Source organism: Acyrthosiphon pisum, chromosome A1 (genome assembly GCF_005508785.2).
Source record: "Acyrthosiphon pisum isolate AL4f chromosome A1, pea_aphid_22Mar2018_4r6ur, whole genome shotgun sequence".
Classification (NCBI taxonomy): Eukaryota; Metazoa; Arthropoda; class Insecta; order Hemiptera; family Aphididae; genus Acyrthosiphon; species Acyrthosiphon pisum.
Window position 1 is genome coordinate 5,339,756 of NC_042494.1, and position 21,454 is coordinate 5,361,209.

Here is a 21,454-nt window from a genome sequence, read left to right on the forward strand (position 1 = left end):
AAACTGTTTATATGTTGTGTTGTCCCTTGTCTGTCTAATCAAAGATACAATAATGATCGTAACGTTTTTAGTCACAAGTTCTAAAAGATTAACGTTTACAATAATTTATGATGGATTCATGTTGAATGTTCATATAGTTTTTACCATATTATTTTATACTAACTTAACGACTACATACTTTACATAAAGGGATTCTAAGTAATAAACTATTTATATATTTGCCTATGTGATTAAATGATTTAACACCAATGACTATTGAGTAAATATGTTTATTGATAAATATTTTTAAATTGGGTACAACAAATATTGATTCAATAAAACGAAGATAAGATTTACTGTACAATTATATTAAATTATATATACATGTAATTATATAAACCTAATATTATAAACAAGTAATTACAAAATAAATACTAAACATGAACTTGTTGGTTTTCTTCAACAAAAACAAATCTTAAATCTTTTATAAACACATTTTAATAGTTTACAGGTAACATATAACTTTTTCTTAAATAACGAAACACAGTGTTAAAGATTTATTTATATAGGTTGTCACTTGAAAATTAAAACGTTTCTTTTAAATAAAATTCAGACTTATCAAAGATGATATACATTATTATAATAAAACTGGACGTGAAAAGTTGACAATATAGATGAATGTGAAGTGAAAGTTTGATTTTTATTAAATACCGTTGTATAATACCTGGTAAATTTAGGTATATAATATTATAATATTATGCTACATAATTGTAATTAAAATATAGAATTAGGCGCATCAAAAAAAAAAAAAATGTATAATATTTATGGTACGTAATATTAATAACTTTATAATTTATCGTGTAAATATTGTAAACATTATCTACTATTAATAATAATAAAAAAAAAAACTATATTTTGCAAATTATAATATTGTAACAATTGTACCTATATAATTATTATGTTTATAAATAAATTAAATAATCGTTTTTATTCTCTTCGCGTGACAACCCTGTGTTTGAATATTTTATTCTAATTTAATCTAACAAACAAAAAAAAGTGATCTTATATCAATAACGCTTGACAACATTTAAAACATTACGTTTATACATTATATTGATATATATAACAAACATGTTATATGTTAATATACTGTACAAAATGGTTTTTAGGTACTCGAGAAATAAAAACTTTGTTGTCCGAGTCACAATAATAAATTACTGTTACATGAATCATAACTTTTAGTTATGGTGAAATAACAAAATGGTATCGTAATGTATAGGTTGCTGTTTAAGTGGCTTAAATATAATCGTATAGGTTTATTGTTATTTAATGAAAAGTTAGAATCTTTTGTAATTAAAATTATTGTTTTATAATACTTATATAAAAATACAGGACTAAATTGGCAAATCATAATCAATTTAGAAACTGTCTTGTTTTTTACAGCATTATATTACAATCTAATATTATTTCTGTGATATGTAAATTGGTATAGTTAAGTTTCTAATTTTAGGAGAACTTTGAAAAAATATTTATACCACATTGACCAGCTTTTCTGATGACCTACTATAGAAATTAGAGGGAAAAAATGTGAAATAAGACGTAATAACAATTTATATTTACTTAGGTGTATGCATCTGATTTGTTTATCGTTAGTCATTACTCATTATTATATATATATACCTATTTTACGTTTTTATAAATAAGTGTTTTACACTATGCTAAAAGATTTTTATTTTGGAGTATTAAACAATAATATTAGTGGTAAGAACTTTTTATCATTTCCCTTCCACATTATTTGAGTTGTTTGTTTACCTATAATGCAATATTGTTATTCTCATAGATTTTAACAAACAATTGTTTTAGTTTATTCTTTATAATGCGATTTAAACAACGGTTCTTTAACTATAATATATATATAGTATGTACTATGTATATATCTACTTCATAAAATATTTTATTTGAACAATAATTATTATTGAAAAAGTGTATGATTTACGATGAACGTTTTGTCCTGGTGTGTTCAAATTGCCGTCATATTATTAAATGTAAATGTATTATTACAAACTAAAATATTAGACTGATATCATTAAGACAACGCTGTTCAAGACATGGCTTGTGAGTCACAAGCTCGTGTATATTTATAATTTATATTCCATATGTTTTTAATTTGTCACGTCATGTCCTAAAAAAAACATAAACCACATTTGACTTGTGAAAAAATGCAAAGAAAACAATTATTGCAACAATTTTATGATAGGTACCTAGACAAAATAATAATAAGATTTATTTTCAATAAAAAAAACAACGCCGAGTTTTTTATATGAGATCAAAGTATTAATAAAATACTAATAGATAGGTAGTACTTTATTCCATATAATCGTTATACAATAAAAACCGTTACTACCTAAAACTGTCCAGAAATATTTTCCTACGAAATATTTATCATTCTGAAGTATTGAACATCAACTTTCTAATGCTTTCTAGGTTTATACATTTTACACTCAATTGTCTGACATGTCGAAATACGCAGAAAATAATTATGAAATCGGTTATATTGTGTTAGTGGGTTCGGAACTGTTTACAATTAATTACTTCTGTAGGCGATTATGCATTTCACGATATTGAATTGGTGTTATAAAAACGATTTTTAATGAATAAGTTTTATAAACTAATTACGATGAAAATATGTTGACGGTGGCACACAATACTACGTAGAGGTTAATCATGCTACTCGGTTATACAGGGTTCGATAATAAAGTACTCTAACGAACGCATGAGGTATTTATTAAATTCAGTATCGTTCAATACAAAAAGAAGTATAATAATATAATATAATATATTATTACTAAACACGTTTAGGTGGGTAAATTATATTATAACAATGTTATTGAAGGGTAACGGAAAAAAAATCACTAACTGACGTGGAAATATTATATTATATTATAATACTATTATAAGTACGCTTGTGTGTTGTACGCGAAACGGACACGCGTAATGGCGACAATATATTATAATATAATATGGGTGACCAAAGAGACAATATAAATTCTTACATCAAAACCGTCCACTGCGTCATCGACGTTTTTGAGCTTATTGCTCATCGAGTACATAATATACAATATTATTACGATAGGCATATTTTACATTTAAACCAGAAACGTTCCCCCCACCCCCCCCCCCCTATATCATTGTATTGTAATAATATGCATCATTACTCTTAAACATAATAATATAATATTAAATATTTCTGGTTGACACGCGTGTGTTGTCGGTACTATAGGTCTCTGGCAGTGAAGATGAGCAAAAACGGTACGATCATGGCGCTGACAATCGGTGGGCACAGCGGGATACTGCCCTGGCCGTGGTGCATCGCGGCCGGATGTTCACCTGGAAACAACACAACGATTTAATTATTTGTTGTATTTGATATCGGATCTGGTGGGAACGTCCATTAATCCTATTTCCAATACGAGTCTATGTCGACGACGATACGAATTTGATTGTAAAAATACGAGAGGGTAAATAATTTTGCATTTTGGTTTTGTCCAACTATTTTTTACTTTATAATAATATATGTTCAATATACAATACTATATTATCATCAATGTATTTCAAAAGTCGATATTTATTATTATATACTATATATGTACTATCTTATTTAATTTTAGACAATGTGAGGAGCGATAAATGTATTGAATTTCTAATGGAGTATGTTTTTGGATTTTTGTCTCCGTCATCCCATTTTTGAGCAGTAAAATAATATAATATGCTTTAATTTTCAATTTTGATGGTGGTTTTTGCTAGAACATTGTATCTAGTTGGTACTATGGGCGGTTAAAAGAAAATACTCCAAGTACTTTTAAAAACAAATTAAGGAAAACTAGACGTTTTGCAAGACAAACTACGTAGGCCATTTATATTATTATCAAGCCGAGACGCTCCGTGTCAAATTGTCAAATTGTATTTTCATAATACAATGTAGTAGGTAGGTACGTATTGACCATCGAGATGCATAAGAATACTGGAGGCTGGAGTACGAACTCCTATATCCTCAATGTAAAAACCGGCCAGCCGGCGGTCACATCATTGCAGCCAACAACTGATGCTATCTCCACAACTGTAAGGCAAGAACATTTTAACCGGCCGACCGTTTTTTTCGGCGGCCAGTACGCACTTTACTATAATACTTATCTATCTCAATGGTGTTTACTGGCGACTATCGCGATCCAATCGATTGGGCCAACAGATGGACGGACGGAGGTTATTTATCGGTTCGATGAGGTCTCATATTATTTTAAACGCTTTAAGAATATTATTATTATTTATTACTGATACTACTACATATAGGAACAATAGTCGCCGCAACGGTGTTTTTGCCGTACTAAATTATTATATTATAATATATCACGCGACCGGTGGCGGCAGCTCAGAACGCGAACCATTCTTCTTCGGGTCGCAGCGCGTTATTTAGCGTGGTCTATTATGATTATAACACAGGAACCTATACACACAGTATATTATAGGTGTTATATTATTACCCAGTAACCGATTGTGATTAATAGTGCACACATCAACAATAGGATTGAACTCTGTGCGAGATTATTGTTATCGTCGAGGCGCACCGCCGCGGCTATAATTCGTATACTATTATATTGCGTGTCGCGCGATAGTGTATTAATAGTAATAATAATCATCAGAATTTGTAAGGGCCGAGTGCATCATCGGCATCATACTGTTGTTGTTGTTAAACCTTCAAATCAGCGCACCGCAAATATTTATCGTACTATTTTACAATCGATTTTTACCGGCGATTCAAGACGAATACTGCGCGACGATTCACACTAGAGGCTATCTAAATCTCCGTGAAGAAATATCCAGGTGTAAATACCCAAACGGAAAAATATATCAATAGAAAAATGTTATAATATTAAATTATAATATAATATTAACGTTATTCACCAGATAATAACATAATTTACCGTACCATATATTATAACAACAAATGTTTATACCTACCTAAATACCTATATCTACCTACCTACCTATCTACCTATATCTTTATGCATTCCTAAACCATCCATCCGATTGCGATGAAATTTGGTACAGAGATTACCTTTGGGAAGAAGATGGGTTAAGATTTTGCCACGAAAAGGTCCAACAGGGAGGTTCTCAAACAGGGATTTTGAGATTATTATTTTTGTTTATTAATGGTTGCTATTGGTTTTAATAATAGCTATTATTATTATTAAGACTACAATTATATTATTATTTTTTATTTATTATATTATTTAAAAATTGTTCAACATATTGCACGTTATAGCGTTAAGCACTTTAACATATAAGTGTATAAATGTATAATTTGAGGAAAGATGTGTTCAATAAGTAAAATAACTCCTACTTCCAGACTTCAGTACCCTATTTTGGAGTAGCAAACTGTATTAGATGTATTAAATTTCAACGATTACATTTCAACGATTTAAATAAATAAAAAAATATTTGATTTTCGTGAGCCAAAACTAAATTCATGCGTGATCCACTTTTATATAGTAACCTACAGTTATTGAAAAATAGTCCATACCAAGTATAAGATGAGAAAATGATTGGTGTTGCATAAGCAAGAAGTCACCCGGTACCTAGTAAGACTTAGTCAATTTTAATTTAATCAAAAAAATATAAATTGTAGGCATTTTTTAAATTTTTATCACTTTATATATTTACACAACAATTAGATATTGACATATAAGTTACGTAATAACTAGTGGGGATATAATAATGATTATTATTTTATGACATGATGCATTTTTTTGATCAATAATAGTTACAATTATCGTATTACTAATCGAAAATATAATTACCATATACTTACTATAGCAATATAAATTTATTATGAAGCCTTCTTAGAAGTAGCGGTTGACAGTCCATCTCCACTCAGGATAGTTTTTTTTGGTGTTGTATACAATCGTATTTATCATTGAATTCAAAATTAACACATCTATTACAGTTAGCTACTCAAGAAAAGGGTAGGTACTGGAAGTAGGAGTTATTTTACTTATTGAACATATGTTTCCTTAAATTATGAATAGTATACATTTATATTATGTTAAAGTGTTTAACGCTATAACGTGCAATATGTTGAATATTTTTTGAATATACCTAATAAATAAAAAATATAATTTTAATCTTAATTTATTATTGTGTTATTCCTTATTATACATATAGGCAACAATTATTAATTTATTCTCTAATGGAATATAATAATATTATAAAATTATTTTTAATATAAATTGTCCATGTATCTGAATTTATCGGTAAGAAGACGGGTATACGGTTAACATTTATCCGACAATGTACACATCACACATGCATGCTTAATGCTTATATACACACTCATCACACGCACACCTCGTTTAGCACCGGAATGTTCTTTTCTATATTATGAATTATAACCTAATTTAAAAATCTCTACCATCCCTTCGACGTCGCGTATGGTTTATTTTTTTTTACTAGCGGGGACCAAAGTTTTTTTTTTTTGGAAATGTACCTTCATTTATTTTAATAGTCCTTATAATTTTTCAATTGTCTAAATTTTGCGGGTGAAAAAAATTACGACCCAAATAGGATATATTATAATAACGGTACATAATGCGAACAAAATAGTCCACCGTCTATGTATTTTCAAGTATAATTTAAGGCAACCAACCGTTTAATATATGAACCCTGACGGTGGCCGAATTTGCATTTGACGGATCGCAAGAGTAGTAGCCGGTATCTGAAGACGACGCCTTTTGAATTAATAATCTGCTGCTGGTGGTCGACCCTTTTTCCGTTACCAGGCTTATTCCGCCTCGTGGAGAATCGAAATTTATGGGCTGTGAACCGCATACACACACACACAAACACATAAAAAAAAAAAAAACATGTAGCAAAACGTATCATTTCGAAAACCAAATCCGAAAAGGACCATTCTTCTTAGTCAATGTTGTCGAAAATAGAACGTAAATTGTTCCACTCACTTGTTTTTCGTGCGTCCAGCCAACGGTCGGTGGAGGTTCCGGTGCGAACTGCACCAAGCAGGTGAGGTTTATCGTGCTACCCTGATCAATGAACAGCTCCGGACCTCCCAGTATTTCGGTAGTTGGTTCTGAAAATAAAACAAACGTTCTTAAATCTATTCTGAAGACAAATCACAATAGACATGTGTATGCCTCCTGGCAACTCAATGTGGTTAATATTGTATAATTGTAGAAAGGTTCGATTACGAATACATATTAGGACCGTTCCAGTTATTGCCGTGGTGTATTTGAGCGGTGTAGTGTATACGTAATCGCATAATAATTAATACGATAGAATAATTTGTGATAATGTGCATGGAACGATTCAAAGTTATAATTAAGTTAGTTTTTAAGTGATAAACATATTGTAGGGATACGAGGAAATGACTTAACAGCTATAATATTCGTCAGATATCGAAGAGTATTTTCCAAACTGTGTGTTATCTTATTGTTAAATACAAGCAACCATCACAATAATATAATGTTTATTTCAGAAATTAAGTGTCCAACTTACTACATAGATAAGAAATATATAATATACAAGGTGGGGTCCCGACGATTATCCCTCGCCTGATGCAATAAAATTATAGTTGTATAATATTATAATAATATTGTCAATAAAACCATTATGGTAAAACGGCGTCTTGGATAGGCAAATTAGTTACACCACTGACATTGTGGTTCATTTATCCGATGTTATTATGCCGTTGAAATTTGATGTATCAAATTAGGTATCATAAAAACCAGTATGAGTAAGGTAAATTATTGTATAAAACAATATAATATATTATATTATGGCTGTTCTTATCGTGCGTTTAGTTAATTTGGTATTTGTTTGTGTGTATATTTTAGTATTATTATGTTATTATGTTATTTATTATGCATTACTGAATTACTTGTCAAATAAGTTGGTCTTTAGAACATTTGAATTATAATTTTATTCAATTCATAAATTATAACTTTACCTACTTTTCAAAAACACAATTATTGATATTATATTTCTATATTTTTCAAATAAACTAATGGACTCCTAAATCAACTAAATGTATATAGGTACTATTTATAATTAATAACTAATAATTAGATTTATATATCAGGGAAACAGTGAAATAAAATGACTATTATATTATGAATTCCGTTTTTATTATTTATTAAACTCTCAACATTATTTTATGTATACAACTTAAAGCTGAGTAAACAATATGCACTATATTATTATTTATATTTTTACTATCCATTTATTTCTTTTGAATGAACAAATAACTGTATAAGTGTGTGTACTTTATCGATTACAATAAATATCGATCAGTGTAAGCTAATACAACTAATTACAAATTCAGAATAAATTTTGTTTTTTAAGAAAAACTGGAGTGCGCATAAATAATTCATAATATTTTACAACTTTAATATTAAACATTAACGTTCAATTTTTCTTTTTATATAACAATAATGGCACAGACAGCATTTTGTAATGATAATATTATAATAACGTTATACTAATATTATTCGTTATTATAATGTTATAATAATTTTATTAAACAAAAAATTGCTGTCTGGGGGTTTTTTCAATGAATATGTTGAAATAATATTTTATATTTAAAAAAGATTTTCAATAAGTGTAGTCTATATAGTAAGGTTTTATATTTTAAGCATAATATTATATGCTGCAACGTATGCCTTTTATAAGATTGAATTGACTTGAATTGAAATTATTGTCTTTTATAAGACATGCATTAATAAATAATAACAACCAGAATAACTATTGTGAGTAACATTTTATTTATACAAAAACACCAAATCAACAGTAGAGAATTAAATCACATGGCAGTGAATGCGCTTTTCGTGAATAACGATGATGATGTAATCTTTAGTCATTTCTGAAAAAATAATATTTCGGTGTCAGATTATTACATCATTTTGTATACATTAATTGGTTTACGAGTTCTTGATTGATTACGATTTAAGTTGTATCTGGTGCATTGTGAGAGTTTTTATTGGATTCCTACATAATTTGATTTTCATTCAATGTCATTCGTAATTAAAATACAAATGTGTCCTATGTAGTTAACAATATAATCATTTGTTTGAAAGGAAAGTCCCATTAAACACGAACACTCTGGAAAGGTTTAATTTTAACATTATATAATAATAATGGAATGCAATTAAAAAAATAAAAATAAATATATTTTAATGTAGAACAATCCCAACGGTGCAATAATATTATGAGAGTAAAAATTGAAACACTCATACACGTGTTGTTTTCACCAGTATTTTCTATTAAAAAACTGTCACACTCGATCTAGAATGGTGTCTCTACATCCTCGTAGGACCCAATATATTTTTTCACCATAGTAATTGTCACCATTCGAATGTAATACTTGGATAGAATATGATATCATTTTTTTATACATATTTTTATTATATTTTCCCATTTTTATTTTTTTTAATATTTTTACCGTATTCATGAGATTTATGTATGGTTGTGTATATTATTATACATGCTATATTAGGTATATAAAAAGTAACGATGTTCAAATAAAATCAAATTGATTGTATGTCTAAACTCAGACCAAAGAAAAATAATTACAATGTAATGTCATGACTCATGACCAATGTGTTTCCAACCTCATAATGCAAAACCAAAGATAAGATATTTTATTTTTCGGTGGCACGAACCAATAATTTTCAATATAAAATACAGCAAAGTGTAAAAAAACCGTTTCAGTCAGTAAAACGTCCAAGGCCGTTTTGTTTAATTAAAAAAAAAAAATGTTTAAGTTGTTTTATTACGGTCACTATTATTTGATTCGAAAAGAAAACAGTGGTATACTTGGTAGAATATTATCATATTTAAGATACACACCAAGATATGCGAAATAAAACTCAATTTCAATTAAATTTATTTTATGCATGACGCAATTCACAATGTATCGGACATTTTTTCACAATTGTCCACCGACACAATAAAAAAAAGGCCGTAGGCATCATGTCAACGTCATAAAACTTTTGTTGAAGTATTGCTACACAGTTTTAATAATAATAATATTTAAATGTACACATAATAGATTTTATGTATTTAATATTATTTAATATTATCATATTATATATAGGTATAAATTCTTCAATTTATTATATATATATATTATGTATTACAGAGGTTTAATAAATCCGTTGTTGCTTTAGTCATATATTTTATGTTTATGCATATTATGTGTTATCTGAAAACTAATTTTGTCCATACTAACCAAACCTAAGGAGGTCTTAAAATCGATTAAATAAATGGTAATTCAAATAGTGTTAGCTTATAGAAACGTTAATAACCATAAAAACCATTAATGTGAGATAAATTGTTTCAAAATAAATACTAATACCAATTATTGTAGGTTAATGTCTTATGGATAAATACAATGAAATAGTAACAATTATTAGCACACATATAACAATAATTTGAACACATAGGTGACTAAACTTTTATAATTAATAGCTAGAATTTTAAAGCTAGCGTTTAACTAAGAGTTTAATAATATGTTAATTTAATAAATACAATATAGTTTCCGTTTAATTTTGTAATTTTTTTTTTTATCATTTGAAAATGTTTTGGAAATGTGATATTATTGATGTTCAAAATCGTTTCACGGTTTAAACTTTAAAGCTTTGCTTTTTGTTGTGCTTAATGTATTTTATTCAATATTATTTATGCATGAACTAATTAATGCAAAATATTTTTAAATCACAAAAATAACCCTTTGTGTTGGGTGTTTCATACATTATCGAATAGGTGAAACTCCATAATCAGAATTAAGTCCATGTACCGTGAAATTCTATGAATATCCCAAGCAAAGTTAGATTTATAATTTGGAATCAAATATACTGTTCTGATAAATATTGTGAGGTACTTGAACCATTCTATGCGATAAGATCTATAATATCGTTATAGTAAACATGTTCTATCTATAATGAACAAAAATCAATAATATTGAATTTTTAAGTTTAAAAACATTCAAATAATTATATACTTTTACATTTTCTTCTAGTTCTCCGATTTTGTTTTTAACCTTGAATAAATAATATATATAAGAAAAATAAAACCATTTATTATGTTCTTGCTTTCAGAACTAAACGATATTTTCTTTTTGTTGATACCTGTTTCACACTCATGCATACAATTTTATTTCAACAATACAATAATATATACAACGTTTTTGTTGAAAATCGGATTTGATAATCAGATATGAGATAATTAATAATAATTAATGTTTATATTTCGTCATCGTCGTTGGTATTCGATATTAATTTTGGGTCAGTTATCCAATGCAAACATCTGCTTAAATATTTTATTTCTGCGTATTTCAGAATCCCATCGATCAAATTAGTAAAAATACGAATAAAATTAAATACGGTAGAAAGCAGTTCTATCATATAAGGGTGAGGTTTGTTGGTTTGTAATGCGCGTAATAACAATATTACATAAGACAATTATCTGCTATAGTCGAAAATGTACGCCATTTAATTTCAGTCGCGATACATAGGTACAATTTGTCGATATTACAATAACGCGTTCAAGATACAATATAGTATTGATCAATTGTTAGATACAAAACTATACATACATTTATTGTATTATTATATAAGTGGTTATGTATTAAATTAGAGTCTTGAAGTCCAGGATTGGAAGGAGGAGAGTAAAATAAAAGGCCACCGATAAAAAGAATAATTTGAATCAATAACAATGATTAGTATAATGCCGTTTTAAAAGTCTTCTATTTCTATATACTGTGTATTCTTTTGTTAATTATGTTCACCGTAAACCGCTAGGGTAAAATTGATTAAAAAGTAAATAAATTTACAAAAATTGAATTAAAGAAAATTAAAATAAGCTGATTGTGATAATATATCGGTGTAATGTTTCAAAGTATAAAAAATATCAATGAATGAAAAATTCTCGTATCATATTTTTTTCAAATATATACATAATAGTATACATACATATTACAATACATTGTAGTATAAAATATTTCAAAATTATATTTAAATAAATATACAGAATAAGTTAACCTCAATGTGACCATACAGCATATGGGGTGTAGAATAATGGAATATACACACATATATATATTATACATTCCATTCAAAAACGTGTGAACAAACGGACTGAAGACTGAACCCCATACACTAGAAAAATGTACGTTGCACAAGACATATTATATACATTTACAGTCATATCGCACTCCTATAATGTTTCCTACTACCGATACTCACAGAAAGTAGAATGGATAACGTTACCACAATCATGTTAGTACTCTTATGTTGAACGAAAACAACTCTGAGGTGGCGTCTCTTAGTAATAATAATTTCAAGACATATCGTCCATGCCAGTATGTACTATGATTTATTTTGTTATATTATAATTTTATTATTTAATGCGTAAAATTTATTTAGTCGACAATCGGTTCCTTCGCTGGTGTCGCTGTAGTATCGAGTGTATTAACATTCAGAGTCTAGAAAATATAGGTACTAAGTTACCTATACTAATAAATTACCTACATGGCTACATAAAGTACTATAACACACATTAACGGTGTTAGTTAATTTTCAAACAACAGTATAATATGTAGGAAGTAAAACATAACGTTGTTTTTTTTTAAGTTTAGTATCCTAACCTTATGTTTTATTGATAATTATTAGAGCTCGGATTTATATGAATTTGCATGTTTTTACTAAGTGCATGCACGTCCAGGGGGTTCTAAAATGTCCACGGTTCATCTCACACTGAATTTAAACACCAAATTTTATATTGCATATTTTGCATATTTAGAGGATAATTGCATATTGGTTCATAAGTGCATATAATATGCATATTTAATGGGTTTTTAATAAATTGCCTATTTTATTTAAGATAATTATATTTTAGTTATTTTAAAAGAGAAAAAAATCGTTGACAGGGTCTTTTACAAGAATATTCTTAAAATATTGTCATTTTTGAAACACTGCATGATATCGGAGCACGTATGGATAATATTATATTTACAACAATAATTCACATACACCTGCATTTCGACATAATATGTTGTTACTTCGATGTTCGTAACGAATAAGGCATTAACTCAATTTTACAATTTTTTTTTAGAACGAATAATATTTATAGATGATTTTATTTTAATTTTTTTTTTATTATTTTTTTTAAGTTTTCTGAGTGTTGTAGACATTTGAACAATTTAAAATATGAAAAAATGAAGATTATAAAATATTGCATTTTGGTTTTTAAAGTATTAAATGTTTAACCATTTAAATATTCTTTTGTTTATGATAGAATATATAGTAGGTACTACTTTCCTTGGTGTAAAATATTTGTTTTTTTTTTTTTTTTTAAAAATAACGTTTCATAATGTTTAACATAATATGGCATATAATTGCATATTGAGCCACTTTTTTCTTGCATATTTGCATCATATTTGACACTTTTTAAATGCATATAAATCCGGGCTCTAATAATTATGAATTTAAGACGGTAGGTGAATGGCAATACATGGCGTTATCTAATTTGTCACGAATTTGTTTCCGGGCAACGCCGAGTAATTCAGCTAGTTATAATATATATTTATATTTAACTTTTATTATACATTGACGTACAATGTCTAATACTACACACAGTAAAAATATTTAATTAGTATACAAATATCGTTGTTGTAACAAAAATGAGAGTTGAAACGGTCTCCATCAAGATAATATGTCTTCAATCACCTTAATATATTATTATCACAGACAGCAGAAATTACAACCCAGGTAAATGCATTGAAATATATAAAATATACATACGTCATATTATATGTATATAAATTATTATACACATACAAATAATACGTACACACGAAAAGAATAAAGAAAAATCAACTACTACAACCATCTCAAGGACCCCGAACACTTAAATATACGAATAGATATACCCATAATAGTTCTAAATAGGTAGTTTTAAATTCCATTCTCAAATATCTAGAATCTTAACACCAAACTCATTACTCCTACAAACAGCCACCCTTACCACTACATTTCCCAGTACCCAGCCTTCCATATTTTAATTGTATTCTTGTATTTTATTCTTCATCACTATTACATAATTTATTCGATAATCATGATTAGTTTATTACATATTATGTTAAATACGTCATCGTCTTATAATTGTATTAATTTAAGTAATATTAGTTGAAAAATAACATGAATTATAATTATTCATCAGCTTCCTAAGAAGACGATGATTCGATGGTTGTGGTATGTGATGCAGTTAAGTGAGGGCAATATAAGTATAGTGGCCATGAATAATTAAAAACCAGTAAGAAATAAGACCTCAAGGTGGGCCCAGCCCAGGAAAAGGATGTTGTGATAAAAGAACTTGATGGATTGGGAGTACAATAATGAAGTGGAATACAGGACAGACTGAAGTGAAGGGGGGTCTGTAATGGTTGCTAAACTCTTAGAAAGTATTAAATTTCAGAAGAAGAAGAATTACAATTATTATAATTTAAATTTTTCAGTATTCTAAAACGTATAATATGTTGAATCTGTAGATTTGAACCAGAGATTAACTGTATCAATCTATTATTTTAAATATAATATAATGGCTATTTATAATGTAATATGTATTAAGTTTTTAAGTATAGAATTGTTGTGTATATTACCTATGTTATAACAACATAGCTAAGTTAAAATTAATATTTGTTGGAAGTGGCTTTAATTTATTTAATAAACATTTTTTTTTTGTATATTGCATTGTATCATATAAAAAGAAGGTTTATTTATACAAAAAAGTAATTAATTCATATATTTAAACGTGTCGCTTTGGATTAAAAAAGAGAAAACATCCGGATATACTTTGCACGTAGAATAAGCCACATACGCTTGCAGGGCTTATGGCGGACGCATTGTCATTTTAAATTCAAAAGCGACGAATCTTTATATCTTAAAAATATATCTGTGCAGAATATTTATCTACTGATAAAAAAAAAATGATATTTCCTAATAATTATTCGATTTCGGCTTTTGGTGTAACTCTAAAACAAATGATCATAAATATATGCAATTTTCACTGAATGTTTATATATTTTCTTTACTTTTCTAAACATGAAAAAATTTTCAAAATATTTTTTCTTGTTTTGAGCTGTTTACGGATATACTCAGATTCCAACTTTTTTAGGTTTTTTTTCTATGAATGTCAATAAAACGTTATTTGTTGGGTAAAAAAGCTTGAAAATTGAATGCAAGTCTCCTACTATATTGTTACAATGACATTTGAAAAATATTAAAAATCCTTACTCACAGTTTTTTTTATAAGCATTTAAAGTTCAAATATTGACAAAATACGGAAAAATCACAAAAATTAGCAAATTATTTTGAGTTGAGAATTCATAAAAATTTTTCTTTTTAAATCTAAGATTTGAAAATGTAATACAAGATTCCTTATAAGTTTATCTATCTTTATAAAAAAAAAAAAATGTCTACAAACAAATCAAATAACATTTTTACTAGCGTTTGAAGTTCATATTTTTACAACAATGGATATTCACTCGATTTCTCATGTAGCGGTTTTGTTATTTTATTGTTATTCAAAAACGAATTACTGTAGATACATGAAAATTGTACTGAATGTTTATTTTATCAATTCTTATACTTGATAACATTTTTAAAATATTTTGACTTGTTTTGATCTGTTTACGGACAATTTCATATTTCAATTTTTTTATTTTTATTTCTATGAATATCAATAAAGTTTTATCTGTTGGGCCAAAAAGTGTAAACATTTAATACAAGGCTCCTGATATATTGTTACAATAGCAGTTGAAAAATATTAAAAAGACATAGGCACAATTTTTTTTATAAGCATTTAAAGATTGAATTTTGACAAAATTAATCAAATTTAAAATTGAATAATTATTTTGCAGTTAAAAATTTATAAAATTATCAACTTTTATAATATGTAAGGATTGAAAATTTAAAACAAGATTCCACGTAAATATTTAATCCTGTTACCAAAAATTCTAAGAAATACATAAGCACAGTTTATTTTTATAGTCATTTTAAGTTCAAATTTGGACGAAATTACATATTAAAAAACCTGGAATAACTATTATTTTGTTGTGATTGTATAATATTATTTGTGGGTACTTGAAACTTCTAAAGTATACTATTATATATCTATGATAGTACCACGGTTTGTTGTTGATGTATAACGCGTTACCTAATGTATATTGTGATATGATTAATTTGAAAATTATTAATAATACTATACATAAGTATACCTATAATAATATGTATGTCTAATATCTAGACTGACAAACCGTCTCCACTCAGAATCGTTTTTCTTATACAGTGATATTATATCATTGAATTCAAATTTAATACTATCCATTATACAGTGACCCACTTGTAACCTACTGTACAGCAGAGCGACATCCACTTACCCACCTTTTTATATTCAAATATTAACTTTAGTCGTGTCACGAAAACCGATTATGCAAGATGTCAAAATCAATATTATTTATGTTGTGACCATAGTATTATATTGACCAAAATACAACAAGCAGGAAATGTTAAAATTTTACTTATTATATGCTGTGATAACATTGTCTTGTAAATATTGCCTGCTTTTGAATGGCGACGTAATTCGATGACAAGAAGGAGAAGGCTGTCTAGTTGTTAGGCCTATGTCGGTCTATGGCCGTAACAAATAACGGAGTTAACATCACGATTTATTGTTGTAATTCACTAATACCCCGAGAATATCAAATCGGAGTTACAATTTATTGTAGTTTAATTGACTATTTTATGCACTAAAATTATTGCTGGAAAGCTCTCAGATTAGTAAAATGTTTACTTGAACAAAAGAATAAAACAACTATATGATACAAAATACTAGCTGAACCCGGGCACTTCGTTGCCCATTAAGTGTACCAACTATATGTGACTCAAACTTTGTTCAATTCGTTATTTAATATTCGGTGTATGGTTTCAAAATTAATCTTAACTTTTCCGTTGCCCGGAATAAAAATTCTGATTCCCAGCAGTACATTATCAGGTAGGCAATCTACCTCCGGTAGATCGCGGACCCCGTGCTGTATGTACCTACGTTATGATTTAACTCTAAAGTATCAAAGTTATACCAAGTTTGTCGTATTCTACCTATGGTGGTGGATTGTTATAATCAATTAATACAAAATCCTAACCTAACCTTACTAAAATCAGATGAATAAACACAAACGCATACAAAAAAATTCATTCAAATCGGTCTAACCATTTAAGAGGAGTTCAGTCACAATAACACACGTACAGTAGAATTATTGCGCTTAGCAACACATTCTGCGATTGATTTTTATATTATATGAAATCAACAAGCATGCCCGATTACCCAATAGCAACCAATATAATATAATATGCACTGTTGCGTTACTGTTGTATTTTTGACATACAGATTTGAGATTTCTTACCTTTCCGGTGGATTTTCCTAAATTTTTATTTCATAAAAACCTTCTCCTGGCAACTACGAACATCTTACAAAAAATTTGAGCCAAATCGGACCAGCCGTTCTCAATTGATGAATTGTTATACATTACTCCGTTGCCCGTAAAACATAGAAACCCTTAAACAAATTATGACTGTTCAACTTTTTTTGGGTGTAACTTGCTGCAGTAAGCCAACCTGGTAGGTGATGTTCAATAATTTAATTTGATGCAAGCTTTTACCTGATCTGCCCGAATAACCAATAATAAATAACTACTAATTTCTACTGTAAACTGTAACCAATGGCAACTATTAATAAATAAAAATAAAATTTCCAATTTCCGTCGTGAACCTCAATATCCCTTGTTTGAGCACTTCTTTAAAATGCGAATTTCAGCAAATCCTTTCTTATTGCACGGTGAAAATATGAGAAGAACCTCTATTCCAAATTTCAAGTTCGTACGTTGCGTAGTTTTTGAGTTACAGCGATCAGTCAGTCAGTGGCATTTGGATTTTATATGTATAGATTGTTTTTTTTTTATCAATCTCAGTCTACCCTGATAATAGTGAAAAATTATATTCGATGATCATAATAATATAATTAGGTTGTACCTACACATTCAATATAAGTGTAATACGAAATATATACAATGCTATTATAGATACCTATTAGCTAATAGCTATAATAATAATTGGAGGTTGATAAACTTATTAATTATAGGTGCTGAAACCCATATCCATAATTCGTAATATAATAAGGTTGTAGATATCGTCACCAAAATTGTTTGCAGTATTTTTTCTAGTAAGTATTAAATTATTTTGTCAGCTCAAGTTGCCCTGAAATCTGTTTTTTTTTCTTGTTACCTGCCACCTGCGTTTACTATATTAGAATTGTGTGGCCGTCCATTGTATATTTGTATGGTAACCTAATGCCGGAAAAACACATTCATGAAAAAGAGGTTGATAAACTTATTAATTATAGGTGCTGAAACCCATATCCATAATTCGTAATATAATGAGGTTGTAGATATCGTCACCAAAATTGTTTGCAGTATTTTTTCTAGTAAGTATTAAATTATTTTGTCAGCTCAAGTTGCCCCGAAATCTGTTTTTTTTTCTTGTTACCTGCCACCTGCATTTACTATATTAGAATTGTGTGGCCGTCAATTGTATATTTGTATGGTAACCTAATGCCGGAAAAACACATTCATGAAAAAGGTCAACAAAAGTCGAATTTAAATTTACTACCATAATATTATATTAATTGTCACATATAATAGTTTGGATAATATGCACTGTCCTTACGTACAACACGTAATGTGGGGTTTGTTGAATTAATTTCCATTCATCTTTATCAGGTTTCATAAATTAACCTATAGCCTATGAGTACATAACTAAATAACAAACTGTACCAATGTCCAATAGTACACATATAAATAAAACAATGAAACTGATCTCACTAAATTACAACTCTTGAGGTTAATAGCTTATATTTCTTATATTTCAATAGTATAAATACAATTTTTTATATTTAATATCGTTTATTTTCGCATTCTAGAGAGTAGTTACGTGGCAATATTTTTTGATATATAATTTAAATATACTAATTAGGCACTGCCTAAAAGTTATTTAACGAAAATAATTTTGTGAATGATTGTGAATGATCATTTTTTTCGTTGAAAAGTCCCGCTCACCCATAGGTTGTCGTCAGATTTATTGGTTACATTAAACCAAAGAAAACTTTTTTCGCATCGCATTTTTTACTTCATCCCACGAGACCAGGTTATATCGTCACATGCAAATTTATCTAGTGAAAAAAAAAAATAAAACGTAAAAAAAAAGTTTTCCGAGGATCCGAGTCACGGTCGTGTGTCCCCATACGATAATACTGACTCGCACGCAGTTTGTTTAATCGGATAACGGGGGTCTCCTAATTTACATTCAACTTGTTTCCCCTTCCGTGCTTGTGTTTTCATGTCACTATACATACTTATTTATATCGACAACCATAATATCTAGAACCGTCGCAATGATTTAATTTATTTAAATGCCGAGAATCGTTTGTTATTTCTAATGTGTCGCAGAATATTTTGATAAGCCACTGACAGTGTGTATTTTCGTAGAGATGTTTTTAACGGCCATAATATAGATTTTTACGAAAAATAATGCACGAGTCAACATTGTACAAATATATAGTTTTATGATGTAGGGTTTGTTAATATAATTGAAATATTTTTTCAAATATTTAATATATATTTTTTCCGATATTACTCGAACTATAATCTGCTGTTATATTATTATTATTAAAATATAATTGAAATACTAATATATGTTTTTTAATATTATATATTTTATATACCCATATAATACATATTAAACAGGTTTGTTTTACGCTGATAGAACAAACGTTATAAATTCGTAGAAAATTATTTTGAAAATCGCCACAAAAGTAAATTTTGTTTTTATTAGATCTCAGGCTGAGCGATAAATTTATTGATTTTAAAATTATGTGTGTACTATCTTATTTATAAGCATTTTGTTTAAAAAATTAATTTATGCTCAAATAAATTACTGAAAGAAAATGAAACATAACTTTTTTAAAACACCAAACTAAATGCGTAATCGATATATTCTTTAACTCGAAACATCTGGAATAATAATTTTACCTTAAATCTGTACATAGTAAAATATAAAAAGAAAAATCATTATAGTAACATCCCTTCACTCGGGACTAATGCACGAAATACATATTTTATTATTATATCACATAATAAAATACATTATTCATTTCATTCAACACCTAAATATCTAATTATATCGATAACTTATCATGTAGTTGATAAATTTCCTTTTTAATAACACAGTTATAATATTTAGTAAACAGTGATATAATATTACGTATATAAAAAATAAGTAAAGTAGGTATCTGCCTTGCCATAGGTGTCGAGTGTACCTCGTTATTGAGTTAGTCACCGTAATGTATGTGATACATTTATATATATATATATATTTATATTACTTACTATATACATACATAATATATATTCAATATTATTAACGCATCATTTATTTTCTAGGTTAGTACTTGTAGATAGAAAAGGAATATCGATGAATAAACTGTATTATACAATGCTTACTATTCAGACCAGTAGGGGTTTCTTCAACTGATCAACATACTATCGCGAAAAGCATATATTATAACCACGAATTGATCGAAAAGTCACATTAAATTATTGTCAATAGGTATATAGAGAATAGGTCTAACATTCATCCACAATAATGCGCAAGTCGATCAACACGTTTTTATTCGGAATTTAGAAAGCAATATATTTTATTAACGGAGTATCCACTTTTAATGGATTTTAAGAATAAATTAAAACAGTGATTAATCGATATTTTTTTCTTAACGCCAATATTATGAACGTTAGAATGTTGAAAAAATGGTATTTAAAAAAAAGCAAGTTAAATAAAATACACGCCAACAGTTTCCATAAATTGACCATAATTGTATTAAATAGTATGTATAATAATATTAATTCATGTTAAATAGTACATTATAATATTATTTGCATTACGTTTTATTATGCGTACTCGCAGTACTTATCGCGTATTCAAAAGTTATAATGCTATTAATTTAGAATAGTTAGTTCAGCAGTTATGTTTCTTCTTAAACGAGTTTTCTATTGAACTCTTAGTGTTCATTTAAGTAAGTTAATAATAAAAGTTTTTTAGAGTATAAAAATTGTAATTATTACAACTTTGCAACAAATTCTTAAAAGTAATATTTATGTTTATAAGCTATTTGTTTTTATAATAGTATAAAAATATTATTTTTAGTCATTTTAATTTAAGCCGAATATTTTTTTATCATAAATTCCACTTAATTGTTTACTTGCTAAAAGTAACTAGCATAATATTATTATGTTTTTGCACTA

General features: G+C 27.8%; 1 protein-coding gene across 1 annotated transcript in view; it reads right to left on the reverse strand.

The window, feature by feature from the left end:
• Positions 1-3,154: 3,154 nt before the first annotated feature.
• Positions 3,155-21,454, reverse strand: part of LOC100166138 (zwei Ig domain protein zig-8) — a 238,148-nt gene continuing 219,848 nt past the window's right edge. The window contains exons 6-8 of the mRNA XM_029486554.1: positions 6,993-7,120; positions 6,680-6,848; positions 3,155-3,366 (exon numbers count right to left, since the gene is read on the reverse strand). Coding sequence (XP_029342414.1) covers positions 3,254-3,366; positions 6,680-6,848; positions 6,993-7,120 — 410 coding nt within the window. The 3' untranslated portion in view covers positions 3,155-3,253. The remainder of the gene's footprint in view (positions 3,367-6,679; positions 6,849-6,992; positions 7,121-21,454) is intronic.